Raw genomic sequence first — 19,613 nt, 5'->3', positions numbered from 1 at the left:
AATCTTCTCATCTTGTGTTATATTTCTATTCAATATTTCAAGAACCACAGTGTGCAACCTTATTTTGTTCTTTTTAGTATCTTACATGGTTTTGTTATATCTTCATTAACAATTATTTGTACTTTCTGTGAAGTGTAAATTGATTTTATTCATTTTGCAATGTTCAAAATTAATATCTTCCAAAATATTGAACAAGAAAGCCAGTTCAAATAATCAAAGGTCTTCTCTGCATCTAAGAAAGTCAAGGTGGCTTATTTTTCTTTTCTTTTTTTAAAAATAGTTTTTATTAAGCTTTTGACTTTTAAAAACAGAATAAAGAAAAATACAACAAAGGCAAAAACACATTAAAAAACATAACAAACATAACATTACATTATATATTATTTTACAGTTTTTGATATCGACATAAATATATGTTCTCTATTTTTGTTCAATTGTTCATCTAAGTACTTATATTGACATCGTATCTATTCACACAAGCATCACTGTTAGGTTAACATTGTTCTGTAATTTACACTTCCTAATTTTAACCCAATTAATTTAGCATTCTTAATTATTGTTTTGATTCCTTTTTTCTAACCATTCATATAGTTCCATACTCTATAATATTCCGACTCTTCCCTTTTCTTAATTTCCAGTGTCATTTTATCCATTTCTGCACATTGTAAACTTTTTCAAATTTCTGTTTCCTCTACTGGTACATTATTTTGTTTGGTGGCTTGTTTTTCATTATACTGCTCTAAATATTTTTTTTAATTTTGTCATAACAATATACACAAGCATCAACATAAAATAACTACATCTCATATAAGCATATATATGAGCAAAAGTATGCAATAACTATATTAATTTGATATAATGAAAGGAAACAATAGGACAGGAATGGTAGGCACTTTTGTGCTCTTATGCATGCCCCTTATAGTCCTCTTAGGAATGGGGTGAGGTCAATAGTAGACAGTTTTTGGTTAAAACTTTTGGGATTTTGAGAAGAGACCACAGAGTCAGGTAGTGTGTTCCAAGTGTTAATAACTCTGTTGCAGAAGTCATATTTTCTGCAATCAAGATTGAAGCGGTTAACATTAAGTTTAAATCTATTGTTTGCTCTTGTATTATTGTGATTGAAGCTGAAGTAGTCTTTAACAGGAAGGACATTGCAATAGATGATTCTATGAGTTAAGCATAGGTCTTGTCAGAATCGGCGGAATTCTAAGTTTTCTAAACCCAGGATTTGAAGTCTGGTGGCATAAGGTATTTTGTTGTTTTCAGAGGAGCGGAGAACTCTTCTTGTAAAATATTTCTGGACACGTTCAATTGTATTAATGTCAGAGATGTGGTATGGGTTCCAGACAGGTGAGCTGTATTCAAGAATAGGTCTAGCAAATGTTTTGTATGCTCTGGTTAATAGTGTAGAGTTTTTGGAAAAGAAGCTATGCAAAATTAGGTTTACAACTCTTGGAGCCATTTTTGCTATGTAGTTGCAGTGGGCTTTGGCACTTAGATCATTTGATATGAAAACTCCAAGATCTTTAACAGGGTGGGGGTCATCTGTAAGGTAATGGCCATCAAGCTTGTACTTAGCGTTTGGGTTCTTTTTTCCAATATGTAAGACTGAGCATTTGCTGGTTGAGATTTGGAGTTGCCAAGTTTTAGACCAATCGGATACAAAGTCAAGGTCTTTTTGAAGGGTAGTAGTATTGTTGGTGGTGTTAAATAGTTTGACATCATCAGCAAAGAGAACGCAATAACTTGAGATATGGTCACAGAGATCATTTGAAGAGAGTATGAAGAGTGTTGGTCCAAGAACTCTGCCTTGAGTAACGCCACTCTTGACAGGAACAAGATTTGATAGAGCATTGCCAATTTTGACCACTTGTTGTCTGTTTGACAGGAAAGCAGTTATCCAACTGTGAAGAGGTCCTGAAATGCCGTAGGATTTTAGTTTTAGGAGAAGTTTATCATGTACTACTGAATCAAAAGCTTTGCAGAAGTCTATGTAGATTGCATCTATTACTTTGGCTTGATCAAGATTAGTAGTCCATATGTTTTTGCAGTGAAGAAGTTGTAAGCTACATGATAATTTTTTTCTGAAACCAAATTGTTTATTAGAGAGTAGGTTGTTTGTTTCTAGGTGGAGGGTAATGGATTGGTTGATGATAGATTCCATTACTTTGCAGGTGACACAGCATAGAGAGATTGGTAATTCCAAAATGCTCAATGCATCCATATTCCAAAATGCTCAATGCATTTCAAAACATTGTCCCTTAACTGTCTTTTAGATAAAACCCATTGAGCCTCATGCATAAATTCTTGCAAAATTGTTTCAGTCTTAACAATATCAGCCTATAGTTTCTTAATCAAGTCAAAACTGTCCCTCTTTAAACATTAGATCTACTGTTGACCTCTTTCCAACTCTCCAGCATCTTTCCTCCTGCAATATAAAGTTCATCATGTTTTGTAAAGGCTGTAAATTCCTCAAATCATGTATAATAAAACCTGATAATCCCCCTGGCCTAGGCATTCTTCCTGGTTTAATTTTTTTTAAGCTTCAGAAATTTCCTTTATTGTTATAAATCCATTCACAACCTGTCTCTGTTCCTCTGTAATCCTCACTAAATTTTGATTCTTTAGATATTCTTCTATTTTCTCTAGAGAAATGTCACTTCTTTTATAAACGTTGGAACAGAATTTATGAAATTTTGTCTGATTGCATTGTCCATTAATACAGTATTCCCCTCTTGTAATTTCAGTATTGTTTTCTTTTCATAATTTGTATTTCAGCCATTTCCTAATTTATTTGCAAACTTTTTTTTTTTTTGCTTTACATTTTCATTTCTTTTACTGTTAATATAGATAAATGTTGTTTTAAAAGCTTAGTTTATTGAGAAATACCAGTTTACTTCTCTGGAATTTTTTTCAATTCTTTTCTTTTTATCTCATCCAAAATAGCTTCTGTTTCTAGATTATGGATTCTAAAGCTTAAGCCATCAGGTATTGCAAAATTGGTTGGACTCATAGAAAGGGAAATCAGAAATTAAAATACTTACCTATTAAATATTAAAATACTGAATAGAATAGAATAGAATAGGATAGAATTTTTTATTGGCCAAGTGTGATTGAACACACAAGGAATTTGTCTTGGTGCATATGTTCTAAATGTACATAAAAGAAAAGATACATTCATCAAAAATCATACGGTACAACACTTAATGGTAGTCATAGGGTACAAATTAGCAATCAGGAAACAATATCAATATAAATCGTAAGGATACAAGCAACAAAATTACAGTCATATACAGTAATAAGTGGAAGGAGATGGGTGATGGGAATGAGAAGACTAATAATAGTGCAGACTTAGTAAATAGTTTGACAGTGTTGAGGGAGTTATTTGTTTAGCAGAGTGATGGCTTTTGGGGAAAAAATGTTCTTATGTCTAGTTGTTCTGGTGTGCAGTGCTCTGTAGCGTTGTTTTGAAGGTAGGAGTTAAAATAGTTTATGTCTAGGATGCGAGGGGTTTTAAAATATTTTCACAGCCCTCTTTTTGACTTGTGCAGTATACAGGTCCTCAATGGAAGGCAGGTTGGTAGCAGTTGTTTTTTCTGAAGTTCTAATTATCCCCTGAAGTCTGTGTCTGTCTTATTGGGTTGCAGAACCAAACCAGATAGTTATAGAGGTGCAGATGACAAACTCAATAATTCCTTTGTAGAACTGTATCAGCAGGTCCTTGGGCAGTTTGAGCTTTCTGAGTTGGCGCAGAAAGAACATTCTTTGTCATGCTTTTTTGATGATGTTTTTGATGTTAGCTATCCATTTTAGATCTTGCGATATGGTAGTACCTAGAAATTTGAAGGTCTCTATTATTGATACTGTGTTGTCTAGTATTGTAAGAGGTGGAAATATGGAAGGGTTTCTCCTAAAGTCTTCCACAATTTCTACGGTTTTGAGTGTGTTCACTTCCAGATTGTTCTGGTTGCACCACGAGGCTAGTTGTTCAACCTCTCATCTGTATGCGGATTCATCATTGTCTTGAATGAGACCGATCACTGTTGTGTCATCTGCGAACTTCAGTAGTTTAACATATGGAATGTTAGAGATGCAGTCATTGGTATACAGAGAGAAGAGAAGTGGGGAGAGCACAAAGCCTTGGGGGGCGGCTGTGCTAATTGAAGAGGTATCTGATGTGATTCTGCTTAGCTTCACCTGTTGCTTCCTGTTTGTTAGGAAGCTTATGATCCACTTACAAGTGTGTTCAGGTGCCTGTAGCTGGTTTAGCTTAGTTAGAATAGTGTCTGGAATGATGGTATTGAATGATGAACTGAAGTCTACAAAGAGTGCAGACCCATTTTAACAGCATCATCTGTTGATCTATTTGCAAGGGATCTAACAGTGAATCCATGATGGTTTTCAAATGGGATAGCACTAGCCTTTCAAAGGTTTTCATGACTACAGATATTAGAGCAACTGGTCTGTAGCCGTTCAGTTCCTTGATGGTGGGTTTCTTCAGCACTGGGATGATGGTAGAGCATTTGAAGCAAGAAGGAACATAGCACATCTCTAGCGATTTATTGAAGATATGGGTGAAGATGGGGGCCAATTGATCAGCACAGACTTTTAAGCAAGAAGGAGTTATTTTGTCTGGGCCTGGACCTTTACCTGGCTTTTGTCTGTGAAATAGGTCTTGCACTTCCTTTTCTGTGATCACTAGGGGTTGTGAATCCAATGGGATGGGGTCAGTTGTAGGAGGCTTGGCTGTTGTTGGTGTGTCTGAGATTGGGGTTGTGGAGATAGGTGGCTGTAGTTTTCTTTCAAGCCTGCAGTAAAACACGTTCAGGTCATCTGCCAGTTGTTGATTTCCTTCAGCCTGGGAAGGAGGTTTACCGTAGCCGGTGATATTTTTAAGAGTTTTCCACATGTTTGCTGGTTTATTTGTTGAGAACTGATTCTTTAGCTTTTCAGAGTAGCTTCTTTTTGTTGCTGTGATCTCCTTGTTAATACATTTCTGGCCTGATTGTAAGCATTTTATCACCTTTTCTGTAGGCTTCCTCTTTGGAATGACATAGCTGCTTAAGTTTAGCTGTGAACCAAGGTTTGTTGTTAATGTATATTTACAAGTTCCTAGTCGGTATACATAGGTCTTCACATAAGCTGACATATGATGTTACAGTATCTTTGAGTTCATTGAGGTCTGCAGAGGTATCTTCAAAAATATTCCAATCAGTGCAGTCAAAGCAAGCCTGTAGCTTTAACTTTGCCTTCTCAGTCCAAGTCTTCACTGATTTAATTGTTGGTTTTGTGGTTTTAAGTCTTTGCCTGTAAGCAGCTACAAAGTGAATCATGCAATGATCAGAGTATCCTACAGCTGCTCGTGGTAAAGACCAGTAAGCATCTTTTAGTGTTGTGTAGCAATGGTCTAAATTATTCTTGCCTCTGGTGGGACAATTGACATGCTTAAAGTATTTTGGTAGCTCTTTCCTTAAGTTTGCCTTGTTTAGATCTCCCATAATAATGGCCAGTGAATTGGGGTATTTGGCTTCAGCCTCCATAATTTGGTCAGCTAGAGTTCTTGGTTTGGGGGGGGGGACATACAGCAATTAGAAGAAATGAGGAAAATTCACGAGGCAAATAGTATGGTTTGCAGTTGATAATTAATGTCTCTAAGTTTTCATCACAGAAATTATATATTATAGTTATATCCTGAGACCAGCTGTTGATATATAAGCATAAGCCTCATCCCTTCTTTTTACCAGATGTTTCTTCAATTCTGTCTGATCGTTGAATCTGAAACCCTGGGATATGCAGGCTGATATCTTCAATTGATTCATTTAACCAGGTTTCAGAGAAGCATAGGGCTGCTAAAACCAACATTCTCTGCTTAGTATCTTTTACTAATGCTTAATTGAGCAGTAATTGTTTATTACATAGTATATCGTTTTTGAAAATACCCCTCTATTTTAAATAAAATAAAAAGGATTAATAATAAGTCTAAAAAGTAAAGCAAGCTTTGAGCACTTTTGTGTAGCTTCTTACAAGAAGTAAATAAGTGTATTTCTACATACTGTACATTACATACTGTATTGTTAAATAAATTTTAAAGTAAAGAGAGAGGGAGGGAGGGAAGGGGGGAGGGAGGGAGGGAGGGAGGGAGGGAGGGAGGGAGGAAGGAAGGAAGGAAGGAAGGAAGGAAGGAAGGAGAGAAAAACAATTGCTGCTCCCTGGAGATGAGAAAGTATTCCTGAAACAGGTCTTGATCTTCAGGACAAGTGTTTCCTCACTGATATTTAGCAGTACTCTACCCTACCTGCTACTTCACTTTATTCTTATATTTATTTATTTATTTATTTTTTCTGAGCCACCTTGACTATATTTATGTTTCAGGACTTAGAGTCTTGGAGATATTTGTTCAGCCCCCATTATCTAAGTCTAATATATCTAGATTATGATAATGTAAGCTAAGTTTTTCTACAAAGGATGCTTATTTGCTTCTAAATGTATTCAGTGTTGTGGCTGTTTCTTAGAAAATTTTGGTATTATTATTGGCTTAGTCTTTGATAAGGCCTTGGAGAACCAAAGGACGTATCTGCTGACATTTTCCTCAGTATTTGCCCAGCATCCTGCCTTGCCTTATTTTACTTTAAATAAGTCTTTTGATTAAAAATTATCCAATGGGAAGCTAGGATGCTGCATGGCAAAGCAACAGTCTTAAGTATAATCTATATTTCCAAAAAGATTTAGTCAAGATAAAATTTACCTTCTCAGGACAGAATGTTCTAGGAAAAGTTCAATTTTCAAAAATTCAACACTGAAAAATTCAATTTTTCTATTGGATGTGGCATATAAAGATGGTCTACTAGCTTCCAGAAGTTCTTTACTGTTTCAAGAAATTTACTGTGTAGTTCTTGGTACTTCCTGAGCTTTGTTGTTTACTTGAAGATGTTTTTCAGTACTCCGCTAGGTAGCATCCTAGAAACTACTAACCTACGTCCCTGAAAGACCTAGTCAATGCTGCTCTGAATTAAAACAGAACATTCATAGATAATGAAATAGTGGTTCTTTATTGCCCTTTGGTATGTAGGTGTGGTCACATTCATCATGGCAATTTTGTGTAAGAATATCTATAGCATAGCTACAACTACTCTAGAAATGTTTATTAGCCCCAAATTTCTCACCAGCCAGAAAAAATAAGGAATCCATCCTATCTTGTTTTTCATTGCATAATTTCTGACAATATGCCTGTATTTTAGGATATTGATAGAAGATAGGAAAAATCATATTGGATGTATTAAATTCAGGATTTCTCTATAGAAAGCTAAATTTGAAGCAATACAACTTCCATTACTTCTTTAAAGTAAATAATTTTTTCCCGTTTTAATTTTTAATAGGTCCCTTGTTGGAAGTACTCCTGATCTCAGATATCCCCTGAGTACTATGGTCCATCCATCCACGGACCCCTTTGCAACACCTTCTAGTCTTCATCGGGCACCAAAGAGCCGTTTTGTAGCTCTGCAGGAAGAACCCTCCAAGGTAAAACTCCTGATGTTTGCCTTGCTGCAAACTCATCTCTAGGGGGCAGCTCCAGTTACGCCTGTATCTTTGTTTTGGCAACAGCTGCAACAGCTGTTTTGTGCTTTTAAAATGGGGGGGGGGGGACAATGGCCTTTCGCTTGGCAGTGACAGCTGCGAACCTAAACCCCTCTAAAGGAAAGAGACTCCCTGTTGTGCAGAAAGGCTACTTCACTGGATGGTGGCCAGGACAGTACTTATGGGATGGGCTTATACAGAAGAAGGTGGTAAGATGAAATTTCAAAGGATCTTTGCAATACTGTGAAATCTGGAAAACAAAGAAAGAGCTCTTAGCTTTTGCATTTCAATACTTGGTTGGGATGCGGTGTTGCTATTTATTTTCTCATATTTTATTTTGTAATTATTTTCATCCCCCATGTTGGAAATTTGAGCTAGCCATGTATATATTTTTAAATTGTTTTTTGGGGATCAATGAACTGCTCAAACAAGTATTATTTACTTTGGGTAAAATAACATATTGAAACAAATAGATATCTTTTCAGTGCACTTCTTTGAAATTACAGTTTTGATGTTCATTATATTTCTGCCTATTTTTTAATCATGTAATTAAGTCATTCCTCAATCCAACGTACTCAGTATCATAGCAAATGTATTAACAATTCTTTTTGTTAAGAAAATACTTTTCATGGAACTCAAGACACCAGCACATACATACACACATAAATTTAATAAGTATATTTCCAGTCTGCTTCCCATAAATCTTGAGAGTTGAAAGGGTCAATCAGCTGCAGAATAAAGGGTAATAAACTTCTTAAATTCTAATATAAATATTAAAACTCTGTATAGGGCCTGCAACAACTCCCATATAAAATCAGATTGCTGTAAAGTTAATAAAGGATCACTACCTGCTCTTTGAGATAAACTAGGTCAAGAAATAAATGTCACATAATAATTACTGTAATAATTACAGTATTACTGAATTAATATTGTTATAGGGCATAATAACAGAACCTTGAAAACCTGACAGAGGTTCTCGTACGCTAAGGAGGATCAAGGCAAGGCAAATTCTGAGTTTGTCGCTACTCTCTTCCATCTATCCAGGCTAAGCTGATGTTTACACAAAGGTTTGAATTCCTTCTTCAAGGCCACCTCCATACTCCTCCACAATCACTCAACTATGAACCTGATTGAAATATCTAGAAGAAAATTACTGTATGCACCCAGGTTTTTGAGTATCAACTTCAATCATTCCCAGCCTATAAAGCATATTGTAAGAGATTTATTTATTATTAAATTTATTTGCCGCATATCTAGCCACAGGCAACTCTGAGTGGTTTACAACATTAAAAGCAATAAACCATGAAAAAACATATCTCTAATAGCACAAATTATTATTAAAAGTGGGAAGGAAGGGAGCAGAATGCATGGTGTGGGGGAGATGGTCCATCAACCACCTTTAGCATAATGCTCCCCCATTGGGGCCCCAAGCCAACTGGCAGGTCTGGAGGGTGGGATCTCACTCTGGGGAGCAAAATGTTCCAGAAGGCAGGAGGCATAGCAGAGAAGTTTCTTCTCCTGGATCCCATCAGCCGGAATTCCTTGGCCAATGGGATTTACAGTATCCCTCCTCTGCCAGCACTGGTGGGGCAAGCCAGTCCTATTGGGGTGAGATAGTTCCTCAGGTAACTTGGACCCCATGCCATGCAAAGCTTTAAAGGTGATCACACAAACCTTGAATTGCTCCTGGAAGCAAATTGACAACCAGTGCAGCTTGTGGAAGAGTGGTGAAACATGGACCACTGCAGGGACCCCAAAGACTGCCCATAATGCCAGCTGTGACTTCTGAATACTGTTCAAGGTTAGCCCCATGTAGCACTCTTATTGTCTCAGGTTGTAAGATAAGCAATCTAGAACATCTGGAGTGGATAAAATTGCTCACCCAGAATCCAAACTCATTATTTTAAGAACTGAGATTCTTGGTTTAATCAGTTGAAAGTGAAAGTAATCTGCTTGTTAACTTGCTAATTTAATATTTTCTTGTCTAAATTGCTGAGGGGGTATTGTTGTTGTTTTTTTGTATATCTGTAGCATTATAAATATAATTTTATGCTTTTTAAAGTGTTTTATGCTGCTTTGCATAAAACACTTAAACCAGGAGTCCCTGGTCCATGGACTGGCACCAGTCTGTTTGCACTGGGCAGCACAAACAAACAAAGCCCCATCTGCAAGATGCAGGCAGTGTACAAAACCACATCCCCTCTAGTCCACAGAAAAACCTCTCTCCACAGAACTGGTCCTGGGTGCCCAAAAGTTTAGGAGCTGATGACTTAAACCACTAAAATTAATGTTGCACAATATAGCTAGTTTATTATGAGTAAAATACAGCTGCCCCAAGCTGTGCTCAAATATCGGAAGCATTGAAGAATTAGCGATTCCCCCCCACACCTTTTTGTTTCTTCCCTGGCTTTATGTCTGTGTACATGACCATTCTTTAACAGAATAACTGAGTTGGAAGGGACCTTGGAGGTCTTCTAGTCCAATTCCTGCTCAAGCAGGAAACCCTATGCCATTTCAGATAAATTGTTATCCAGTCCTTTCTTAAAAACCTTCAGTGTTGGAGCACCCACAACTTTTGGAGTCAAAAATTCTTAACAAGCAGTCAAACCAAGTTCATAAGGCTAGGGAGAGATAAATTAGCGAATGGGTAATGTGGAAATTACATCTCTGGCACAGGCTTGCTCTTTTGCTTGGCAACAAGATGAAGGCTTGCACTGTATGCTATGCATTCCTTTCAAATGCAGGAGATTCTCAAAGAACTAAATCTATCTTCTGAAGGCCCTATTCTCAGCAGAATTTTCTTGTTTGCTTAGCTGAAACATTGGAATCATTTAAATTACATACATAACAACTTGTCATCTCAAACAGATATTTCAGCAAGATGGTGAGATTGATATTGCAATTATGTGGGAATCATACCTTACGTGGGGATACCTTGTGATTTTTTGTGTCCAGGATTGGGAGCATGGTCAAACAAGTGGCATCCTGAGTACTTCAGCTCACACATTTGATAGTGACCCGGAGATTTCTGATGTTGATGAGGATGACCAAGAGACAATCTTCAGCTCTATGGACATGCTATCTCCCAGTGGGCACTCTGATGCCCAGACTCTTGCCATGATGCTGCAGGAACAATTGGATGCCATCAACGAGGAGATTAGGTATCTACATCAGGTGTATATATTCTGTATATTTTAGTTGATTTTGTAGGTGTCCAAGGATTGGATACTAAAGTGTGTGATTTGTTTCCAAGAAATAAGTTAGGAACACATTGTCTGGATTGATACTTCCAAATGTTTACATGTAGATGTTAAGGAATTCTGTGAGTGGTAATGAAATGTTTGAGAGAAAATATATGAACAGTTTGTTTGGACTGGCCCCCAGAAATAGCACATTTATTTATCTCTAGTACCGTCTCTCCGAAGATCTCAGTCTGGATAAGACAATGTAAAATCTATACTTTCTGTAATATATGAAGAGTATTAAATGTATAATTTTAGTTTCTTTCATTGCTAAAAACAATGTTGCTGGAGGAACAGACCAAGAGGGGATATTTTATGGGAAATCATTTGAAGTGTATGTTATTGCTGTGCTTTGTTAATTTGTCCCGTTTATATTTGTATCTATCTATGTACATTGTGTATTCCTGCTGGGGCACAGCCATAAGCCCTGCAACACATTTTTTCTAAATCAGCACACTCGTTCTCAAAAGCATATGTCTTCTTTTTGCTTAAGCTATGAAAAGGAAGGAAGGAAGGAAGGAAGGAAGGTGTTACAGTTGTTTGCATCGGAACTTTTACAATGTTTTACAATGCTTATAATGTTGTTTATGCAATATGAAAAGGGAAGATGTTACAATGGTTATGTCTGCTGTGTTGGCAGGATTATTCTGACATGCATTTACTGCCTCTCCAGGAGTTGCCTTCAGCTGCTCCTGTGAGGTTTTCCGGTTCCTGTCATATGTAGATATATACTTGTAATGATGGCTTATCAGGGCTTTTTTGATTAAACTTCTTGAAACGGAAGGAAGGAAGGAAGGAAGGAAGGGAGGGAGGGAGGGAGGGAGGGAGGGAGGGAGGGAGGGAGTGGTCTCCATTTCACCTATTCCCAAGTACTTCAGCACCAGAGAGATTTCTTTGGGGGAAAATGGTTAGTGTCAGTAAAATGAAAAGGCTGTCATCAGGAGCGTGAAAGAGTACATTAGATTGTCAGAGAAGGTTGAGGGACTACCACTTAGAAGAACCTGGAAGTCCAATCTAAGTAGTGTGTGTGTTTGGCAGCAGGCCTCATTATACAGGCATATTGGCAATAGCTGTGGTGATGTTTAGCCAAGAATTAAGATCTGCCCAGCTCCTACTGTATGCTTTTAGCTGCAGGTATATATGCTATCCTGTATGCTTGCTGAGCATCACCCTCCATGGCCAGTTGGTCTGTGTAGCTTGGTTGACATGACAACCGGTTTCCACAGGCAGCTGCCTGCATCATGCCTGGCTGGTGCCTTCTGAAATGCAAATCAGCTCTTACATGTATTCCTGTATTCACCATTCTTGTAAAATAGTGCTAGACCTGCTCAAAAACATATCGAGTACTTGGGTTTAAATATATGTAAGTGTGTGTGTGTATTTGAGTACATTAGGAACAGTGTTATACAGTGATCTTCACAGCTAACTATAAGAAAAAGATATGTTGTTATGAGTGCTATAGAACAGGTTTCAGTTGAGACTATTTCTATGTTCCATTCTGCTTTTGTTCACCATGCCATTGATTTGTCAGCTGGTTTCTTGGGGTTCTTTGACATGCATATGCACATATACATACATTTACACACATCACTCTCCCAGAGCAGTGCTAGACAGTGTTTAGCTCTAGTGCAGGTAACAACCAGAGTGAAATGTTACTGGTTCACTCTGGTTCGGGTGATCTGGTAGTGATAAAAACTACTGGTTCAGTCAAACTGGTGATAAAAACAAGCTACGGGTTCGGACGAACTGGTAGTTTTAAAGAAGCTACCGGTTCGGAGGAACTGGTATTTCCAACGATCAGCTGTGCTGCACGGTTTAACTTTGCTAGAAAGCAGGAAATCCTGCTTTTTAGTGAAGCTAAATCACACGGCAGAGCTAATCCCTCCCCCCCCCCGTTGTTCTACTTTTCTTCCCAAGCCTCCTTTTGGCGCGTACTGCACATGCGTGTGCATGCAACGCACATTTGGTGCATTGCACATGCGCACCCAGTGCATGTTTGACGCACACCATGAATGCACGACCAGCAAATTGGTAGAAAACCGGTTCAGATTTCACCACTGGTAACAACCTATTGTTGGGGAGTATCTTTCTGCTGGGGACCTATTATTTAGGCAATTTGAAGGATGGTACAGAATGTTTATTTTGTTTTAAATATGACCATTAAACTGTCTTCATGGTTATAATAGTTTTGGGTGAAAGAAGAGGGCCTGGTCTTTTCTTGGTAGGTTCCTATGACCAATTCTATTGCATCACAGTCTTGAGGAGACCAATTGATGGTTGCTTTCCCTATTCAACAGGTGGAACAGAAACTTTGGTGGGGGAGGAGGTGTCTTGTTCCATATTCAACCTGTAAGGGCAGCATTGCTTACCAGCATAATTATAAGGGAAAAGGGAGACTTGTTCCTGGAAAAAGGCTAATTAGGCTGGCATACTTTTTGCCACCCCAGAAATTGGAAGAAAGCATATGAGTAGGTAGTAGGGAAAGATATTAAATGCATTCTGGGTGGCTCCCATTTTAATAGCATTTTGGAGGTTCTTGAAAATCTTGTCTTGGACAAAATGATAAATCCAAGCAATAGAACTCACCCCAGCTACCTGAGTTGTGTTGTTTGCTGGGTTTACCATCTTGTGTTTTCTTTGCTTTTATTTATTTATTTGTTGTTGTTTTTTGATGATGGTGTTTTTGAATTGTATTATGTTTTATTTTCTTTCTTATGTTATGGGGTGATAGAGTTTGTTGATACCAAATCAAATAAATTAAAATGGTTGTCTGGATGAGTTCTTAGTTCAGTTACCTCAGACCCATGGGTTGTTCCAAGAGGACAGTTAGAGCATGATGGAGGGTAGTCCACAATTACTGATTGTTTCATGAATGAATGTTAGTTTTAATTGTTAATAGTCACGAGTCCTTGTGGAGTATAGAGATACAAACGTAAAAACAATAAATGAATCAATAAAGTGAACCAATATGGTACCAAATAGGTATATCTTATCCCAGATGAATCTACCACCAAGTCAGGTGGAAGTTAATGGGTAATTTTATTTCTGTCACCACCTCAATCTTATACTTGAAAGTCCATCACAAGCATTTTTTGGCTCTACTGCCTGCAAGAGGTGTGTTTTTTTAACTAATGACAAATCTGATTTAACAAGGGTTTGCCTAATGTCTGCAATGACATACAGGAAACAAATCATATGATTGTCTTAATTTTGTAATGGAAATTACATTACATTAATATAGTAATAAAGTTATACTGATGATTTTGCAAGAAATAAAATATAGCCATAGATTAAAATATAAGGAGATTCAATATGTGGAGTCATTTGACCACATCACAATTTTGAGCTATTAAAAAAACCTTTGACTTTTCTAGCATTTTGGATTCTGAGAACATTGAAAACGTGGACTATAAATAAGGAGTACGTCAGAACAGTTTTAGGTTGTATGGATAAATATTTCAAAATATTATTTTAAAAATGAGCTCTTGTATTTGTTTGAATAAACCCAAGTAAGCCTACCTAACTACTTATACAGTTCCAGTTTCTTTTGGTGTAGTACATAAGCATGCTATACCGAATTGCTCTGTGAACTAGAGTTGTGTTTAACATACAAATCTTGATACAAATCTTGAATGCTTCTATCTGTCCCTCCTTACGAAAAATAGTAAAATCCCAGCTGAGATTTTTATTTTTTATTTTATTTTGTTTGTCAAACATGTACAAAATAGCAGGTATAAGTATAAACATAAACAAAGGAAGTAAGTACAGATAAATGGGGACAGTAAGACAGGGATGGTAGGCACACTGGTGTGCTTACGCACGCCCCCTTTACGGACCTCTTAGGAATGGGGTGAGTTCCAGGGAAGACAGTTTGAGGTTGAAGCTGAGAGGGTTTGAATCTGTAACAATGGAGTCGGGTAGAGCATTCATTCAAATTATGATCTGGTCTAGAATGATCCAGGAGGAGAAAGAATCAACTGAGCTGCGGGCTGAACAGTTGGAGAGCCGTGTCACCAGTGGTAGCATGGAAGCCCTAAATCTGACCCAGTTACGCAAAAGAGCATCCATCCCCACATCTTTAACTGCCCTGTCTCTGGCAAGCTCATCTCCTCCTGTCAGTGGACGTTCTACTCCAAAACTCACTTCTCGCAGCACAGCTCAGGACCTTGATCGGATATGCAGTATGACCCTGGTAAGAGTTAAAAAATAAATCAATAATAAAAAGCGTGTTCCGCTGGGAAGTGGGATTTTTAGTGGTATGCTATGTTCTCTACAATGCTGCCATTATGTCCTATAATGGTCAGCTGTATTGCCCAACCACTATGGCCTTTGGCATTTCTTATTTGTTTCTATTTAATATCTAAAGCTCTTTAGTCCAATATTACAATGCCACATTTTTTTTCTTTTGACAAGTCCTCCACCATGGCTGTTGCTCATAGTTTCTTTAGCCCTCTCTAGTCCCAGTTGTATTGAACAGTGTGCCATCTGCTCCCTAGGGTAATTTTGAGCTAACTTCCACTGTTTTTATGTCAATCTTTTGACAGCCAAGTGATTTGAGGAAACATCGGAGGAAACTACTTGTGAGTCTGTCCCTTTCTTTGCTCTTTGTAGATTTATGTTCTTACTCCTTTTCTGTAACTGTATTTTGTCATCTTAAACAAACACAATCTAAGTTACAACATTGCAATTGTAGTCTTCCGAACAATAAAGTTATGCTGAAAATATTTTAAAGAATAAAGCAGTGTTTACTTTGGCTATTATTTGAAAATGTGTCATTCTCAGATGCAGATAAAATGTTACCATACTGTATAGCTCTAGTCCTGTAGGTGGTTTTCTTCGTCCTACATATAGATATAAATGGTCTACCATAAATATAGAGCTATTAGTATTGCAGTAATCTTTTCCAAATTAAGTTTTGATGCTGAGAGCTTATGTGTTCGCTTCAAGCCATTCAGATCATAACAAATTGCTGCTGGGAGGTTGTAAGTAGTAGATATTTATATATAATGGATTCATATAATTAGTACTTATATCAACTTACATGTAATCCATGTACCTGTGCTTATTTGTAAATTGTTAGAATGTTTACAATATCATACTTTTTTCAAGACTGAATAGATGTATGTATTTGATTTGTTCACGTATGCTTCTAGTAAAGTCATCTTGAGGATTTGCTAGCATAGAAAGGCAGGGTGTATATTAAACAAGTTAGTAGGTAAATATTGAAATCCAAAAGTCCCAAATGCAAACATTCAAGTTGCACCTAACTATGTAATACAGTAGGAAGTGTGTTAAAAAAGTAAATTAGACAGGAAACTTTAAAGCGAGTATATTGAGATATTAAAATAATTAAAGGATAAGATTTTGTAAGGTAAAGAACAGCTGATCAATAAAAAGCACACGGTGCTAATTTCCCATAACCATGTCACATCCCATAAACTATAACAGATTAGAGAATATTGCAAATCTTAGGTTGTAAATAGAGAATATCTTTCGTGAGAGATGGAGAAGTTGAAAACTAGGTTTCTCTTCATTGTATTTCTGCTTATTTAAATTGGGACTTGAGGTTTGATATTTAATCCAGATTTTCCTTTAAGGAAGTGCTGTTCATGCCATATTCCTGCTATTTCTTGCATGCTTTCACTTGCGTCTCCATTTTATACGTCTTTGCATTAAACTAGAATGCCTGATCATTCTATGCTCAAAATAAATCGATTTGCGGCCAATTCCTATTTTAGAAGTAGTTTTTCTCTGCTAGGGGCTTATAATTTATTTCTCTTATAGAAAGGTCTCTGCTCTTTGTTCCTGGATGCTTAAATAAGTTTATTTGCAGTGTCAAACTCTGTTTATTTTAAAAAGAAGGGTTTGTGTTCTAAGATATGCTAAATCGGTTTCTTTGCTGATTTGCCAGTGATAATTCAGAAATTTCTATGAGTGAGAATTGTGAACATATTTTTATGAGGCAGTAACAGTGGCTTTGTTCTAGACCAAATTCTTGGAAAACAGTATGTAAATTGGTATATTTTCCTTTTTGGGGGGTTACTTTTCTATTATTTTCAGTTACGTAAGCAGTGCTCCTTAAACTATACTTCCGATGATTTTGAATTAGGGGCCCAGGTCCTTGGCTTAGGTAGCAAATTGCCTGCTCCCATCTGACAAAATGTATTAGCAATTGTTATTTCAAAATAATCCTTCTGCCCATAGAGTACTACTTTATATATGATTCATACAAATCTAAAATAGAAATATATGAACTGCTGTTTAAATGATGGCAAGTCAGAGGCTCCTGATTGCTACATATTACAGACTCCATATTGCTAAGGCATCACAATCTGCCTCCTGCTTCCTGTTGCCTCATATTATGACTATGTCATTCCAAATAACACTCATAATTATAACTTGACCATTCAGTCCTTTTGTTGGGCATACAGTGAGCAGTAATTCCCATGATATACTTGATGCATGTGATTCTATTTTGTCTTCTTCTTTAATTAATTAGCAAGTTTCTGATAAGCATGGTAGAGTTTGGAGGAAAGTTTTTAACCAGAATCTCCAGTCTAAGTCTGAGTTTACCTTATCTGTTCAGTCACCAGCTGGTCGAGATGACAGTCGAGAAGATAAAACGACCATCAAATGTGAGACTTCGCCTCCTTCTTCACCCAGGAGCCTCAGGCTGGAGAAACTTGGACATCCTGCTTTTAGTCAAGATGAAGGCAAGAGGTACACGTGTCTGGGAAGGGAACAGATGCAATCTGTCATTTTATAGGCTGTCAGTTATGTTCAACTATATGAGGTGAAAAGGCAGATTATAAAAAAGTGTTTTCAAACTTTTGCTCTATTGAATTAGGATGGATGGATAAGTTATTCATTCAGTAAACTACATCTATAAAAACCTCTTGAAGAATGTGCCTAATACTATTTTTTCCTTCTATATGGAGGAATAGTAGAATAATATCAGACACGGAGGATTCTTCTCAAGCAGCGTTATAGGAAAATATCTAGCTGTTTAATTATCTTGGTTGTATACTTCCATTTTTTACAAATATATATTGCAGTTGTTTTAACAAAATCCTAGAAGACTGATTATAGTTTGTGATAATACTTATGGCTGCCATAGACCAAATTGGATGCATGCATTGAAACATAGCTGCTGCCATTCCGATTTGAGAGTTAATAACCTTATCTACCTTCATCGATAGAAATAAGTAAATGATTGGACTTGTTCTATAGTCTGGCTACAGACTATTATAGGCATATTATCCTGAGCATTTCCGATTTGCATGAACTTAGTCTTCTCACAATTTATATATTAGCTGATATAGTTGGTCTCATTATCTAAACTGCTGGTCATTTCTTGAAAACACACTTTCGTTTCACCATTGCACTGCTTGGTGAAACAAAAGGGTGTTTGCAAGAAATGAACAGCATGTCATCTGCAAAATCTAAATCAATTAGATGGGCTGTTGCCCATAGGATTCCAAAGCTAGGGTTATCCATCACTTTATGCATAACAAAGTACATGGAAAGGAAAAACAAGATTGGTGATAGTATGCATCCCTGTCTTACTCCTGTATCGATGTTAAAGAAGGTTGTGTTGCCAGATTCTATTTGTACACAGCAGCTAGAATTATAATACATGTTCTTAAAGCTGTTGATAAAATGTTGAGGAATACCATACAATACTTTAATGATGATAGAATGATGATGGATCATTCTATCTATTTGATACTTTAATGATGATAGAATGATGATGGACTTTACAATATTCCATTGTGATTCTCAATGAATTGAGTCAAACGCCTTTTTGAAGTCAATAATATTAATTACCATTGGCTTCTGGAATTCTAAACTCCGTTCAATGATATTTCTTAAGGTCAGGAACTGGTTGTTCCTGAACGCTGCTTATTCTTCATCAAGATGTGCATCCAAAGATTGATGCTCCAATCTTCTGAGGCATAGAACTTTTCCATTTCCAAAGACTGATAGCAATGTTATGCCCCTCCAGTTGTTTCAATCATAGAGGTTTCCTTTCTTTGATACTTTAATGATGATAGAAAGATGATGGATAGAAAATCTGTTAATGGAAGTCTTATTACAGTGTATAACATTCAGTGCATGATAGTCTGTAACAGAAAATCTTGGGGTTCTTTTCTGGGTTCTAACTAAAAAATTATTCATATATGAAAGATTTATGCAGATGTTAATATTCCACAGAACGAATTTCAGTTACATGTCTCAGTTGTGTTTTCTCTAGATGTTTTGCACTGCTATCCTTTCCCACAGACAGAGATTAGCTGAATATGGTCTCTGAGAAGAACTAGGGCATTTTGAAAACAGGTGGGGAGATTGCAAAAATTATTCAATGGAATATTACATGGTGGGGAAGTACCTTCGTCATGGAATAGAACGGTGATATCCCTAATTCCTAAACCAGATAAAGATTTAGAAAGGATTGAGTCCTATCGGCCCATTTCTTTAATTAATCAGGATGCAAAGATATTTACTGCTATTATAAGTAATAGATTAAATAGATTTATAGATAGATATATAAGTTATAATCAAGTAGGTTTTGTGAAGGGTAGATACATGAGTGATATTGTTAGAAGAGTATTAAATATTATAGATGTAGCTGAATATAATGGTGATAAAATTGGTATAGTATCATTGGATATTTTTAAAGCTTTTGATTCTGTACAATGGGAAACTATTAAAGTAATTGTGGAGGCTTTAGGCTTTGGTAATAAGTTTATACATGTTATTTCAAAATTGTACCAAAAGAGCAGTGCAAGAGTGAAG

The 19,613-nt window shown here is 36.7% G+C and overlaps 1 protein-coding gene across 3 annotated transcripts in view; it reads left to right on the top strand.

Moving 5' to 3' along the window:
* PPFIA4 (PTPRF interacting protein alpha 4) overlaps positions 1-19,613 on the top strand; it is a 142,215-nt gene that overhangs the window by 100,617 nt on the left and 21,985 nt on the right. For all 3 annotated transcript variants that reach the window (XM_058176119.1, XM_058176120.1, XM_058176121.1), the window contains exons 14-18: positions 7,377-7,518; positions 10,531-10,736; positions 14,769-15,009; positions 15,362-15,397; positions 17,404-17,537. In XM_058176119.1, the coding sequence (XP_058032102.1) occupies positions 7,377-7,518; positions 10,531-10,736; positions 14,769-15,009; positions 15,362-15,397; positions 17,404-17,537 (759 nt within the window). The remainder of the gene's footprint in view (positions 1-7,376; positions 7,519-10,530; positions 10,737-14,768; positions 15,010-15,361; positions 15,398-17,403; positions 17,538-19,613) is intronic.

Source organism: Ahaetulla prasina, chromosome 3 (genome assembly GCF_028640845.1).
Source record: "Ahaetulla prasina isolate Xishuangbanna chromosome 3, ASM2864084v1, whole genome shotgun sequence".
NCBI lineage: Eukaryota > Metazoa > Chordata > Lepidosauria > Squamata > Colubridae > Ahaetulla > Ahaetulla prasina.
This window is presented reverse-complemented; position numbering and strand designations above follow the sequence as displayed.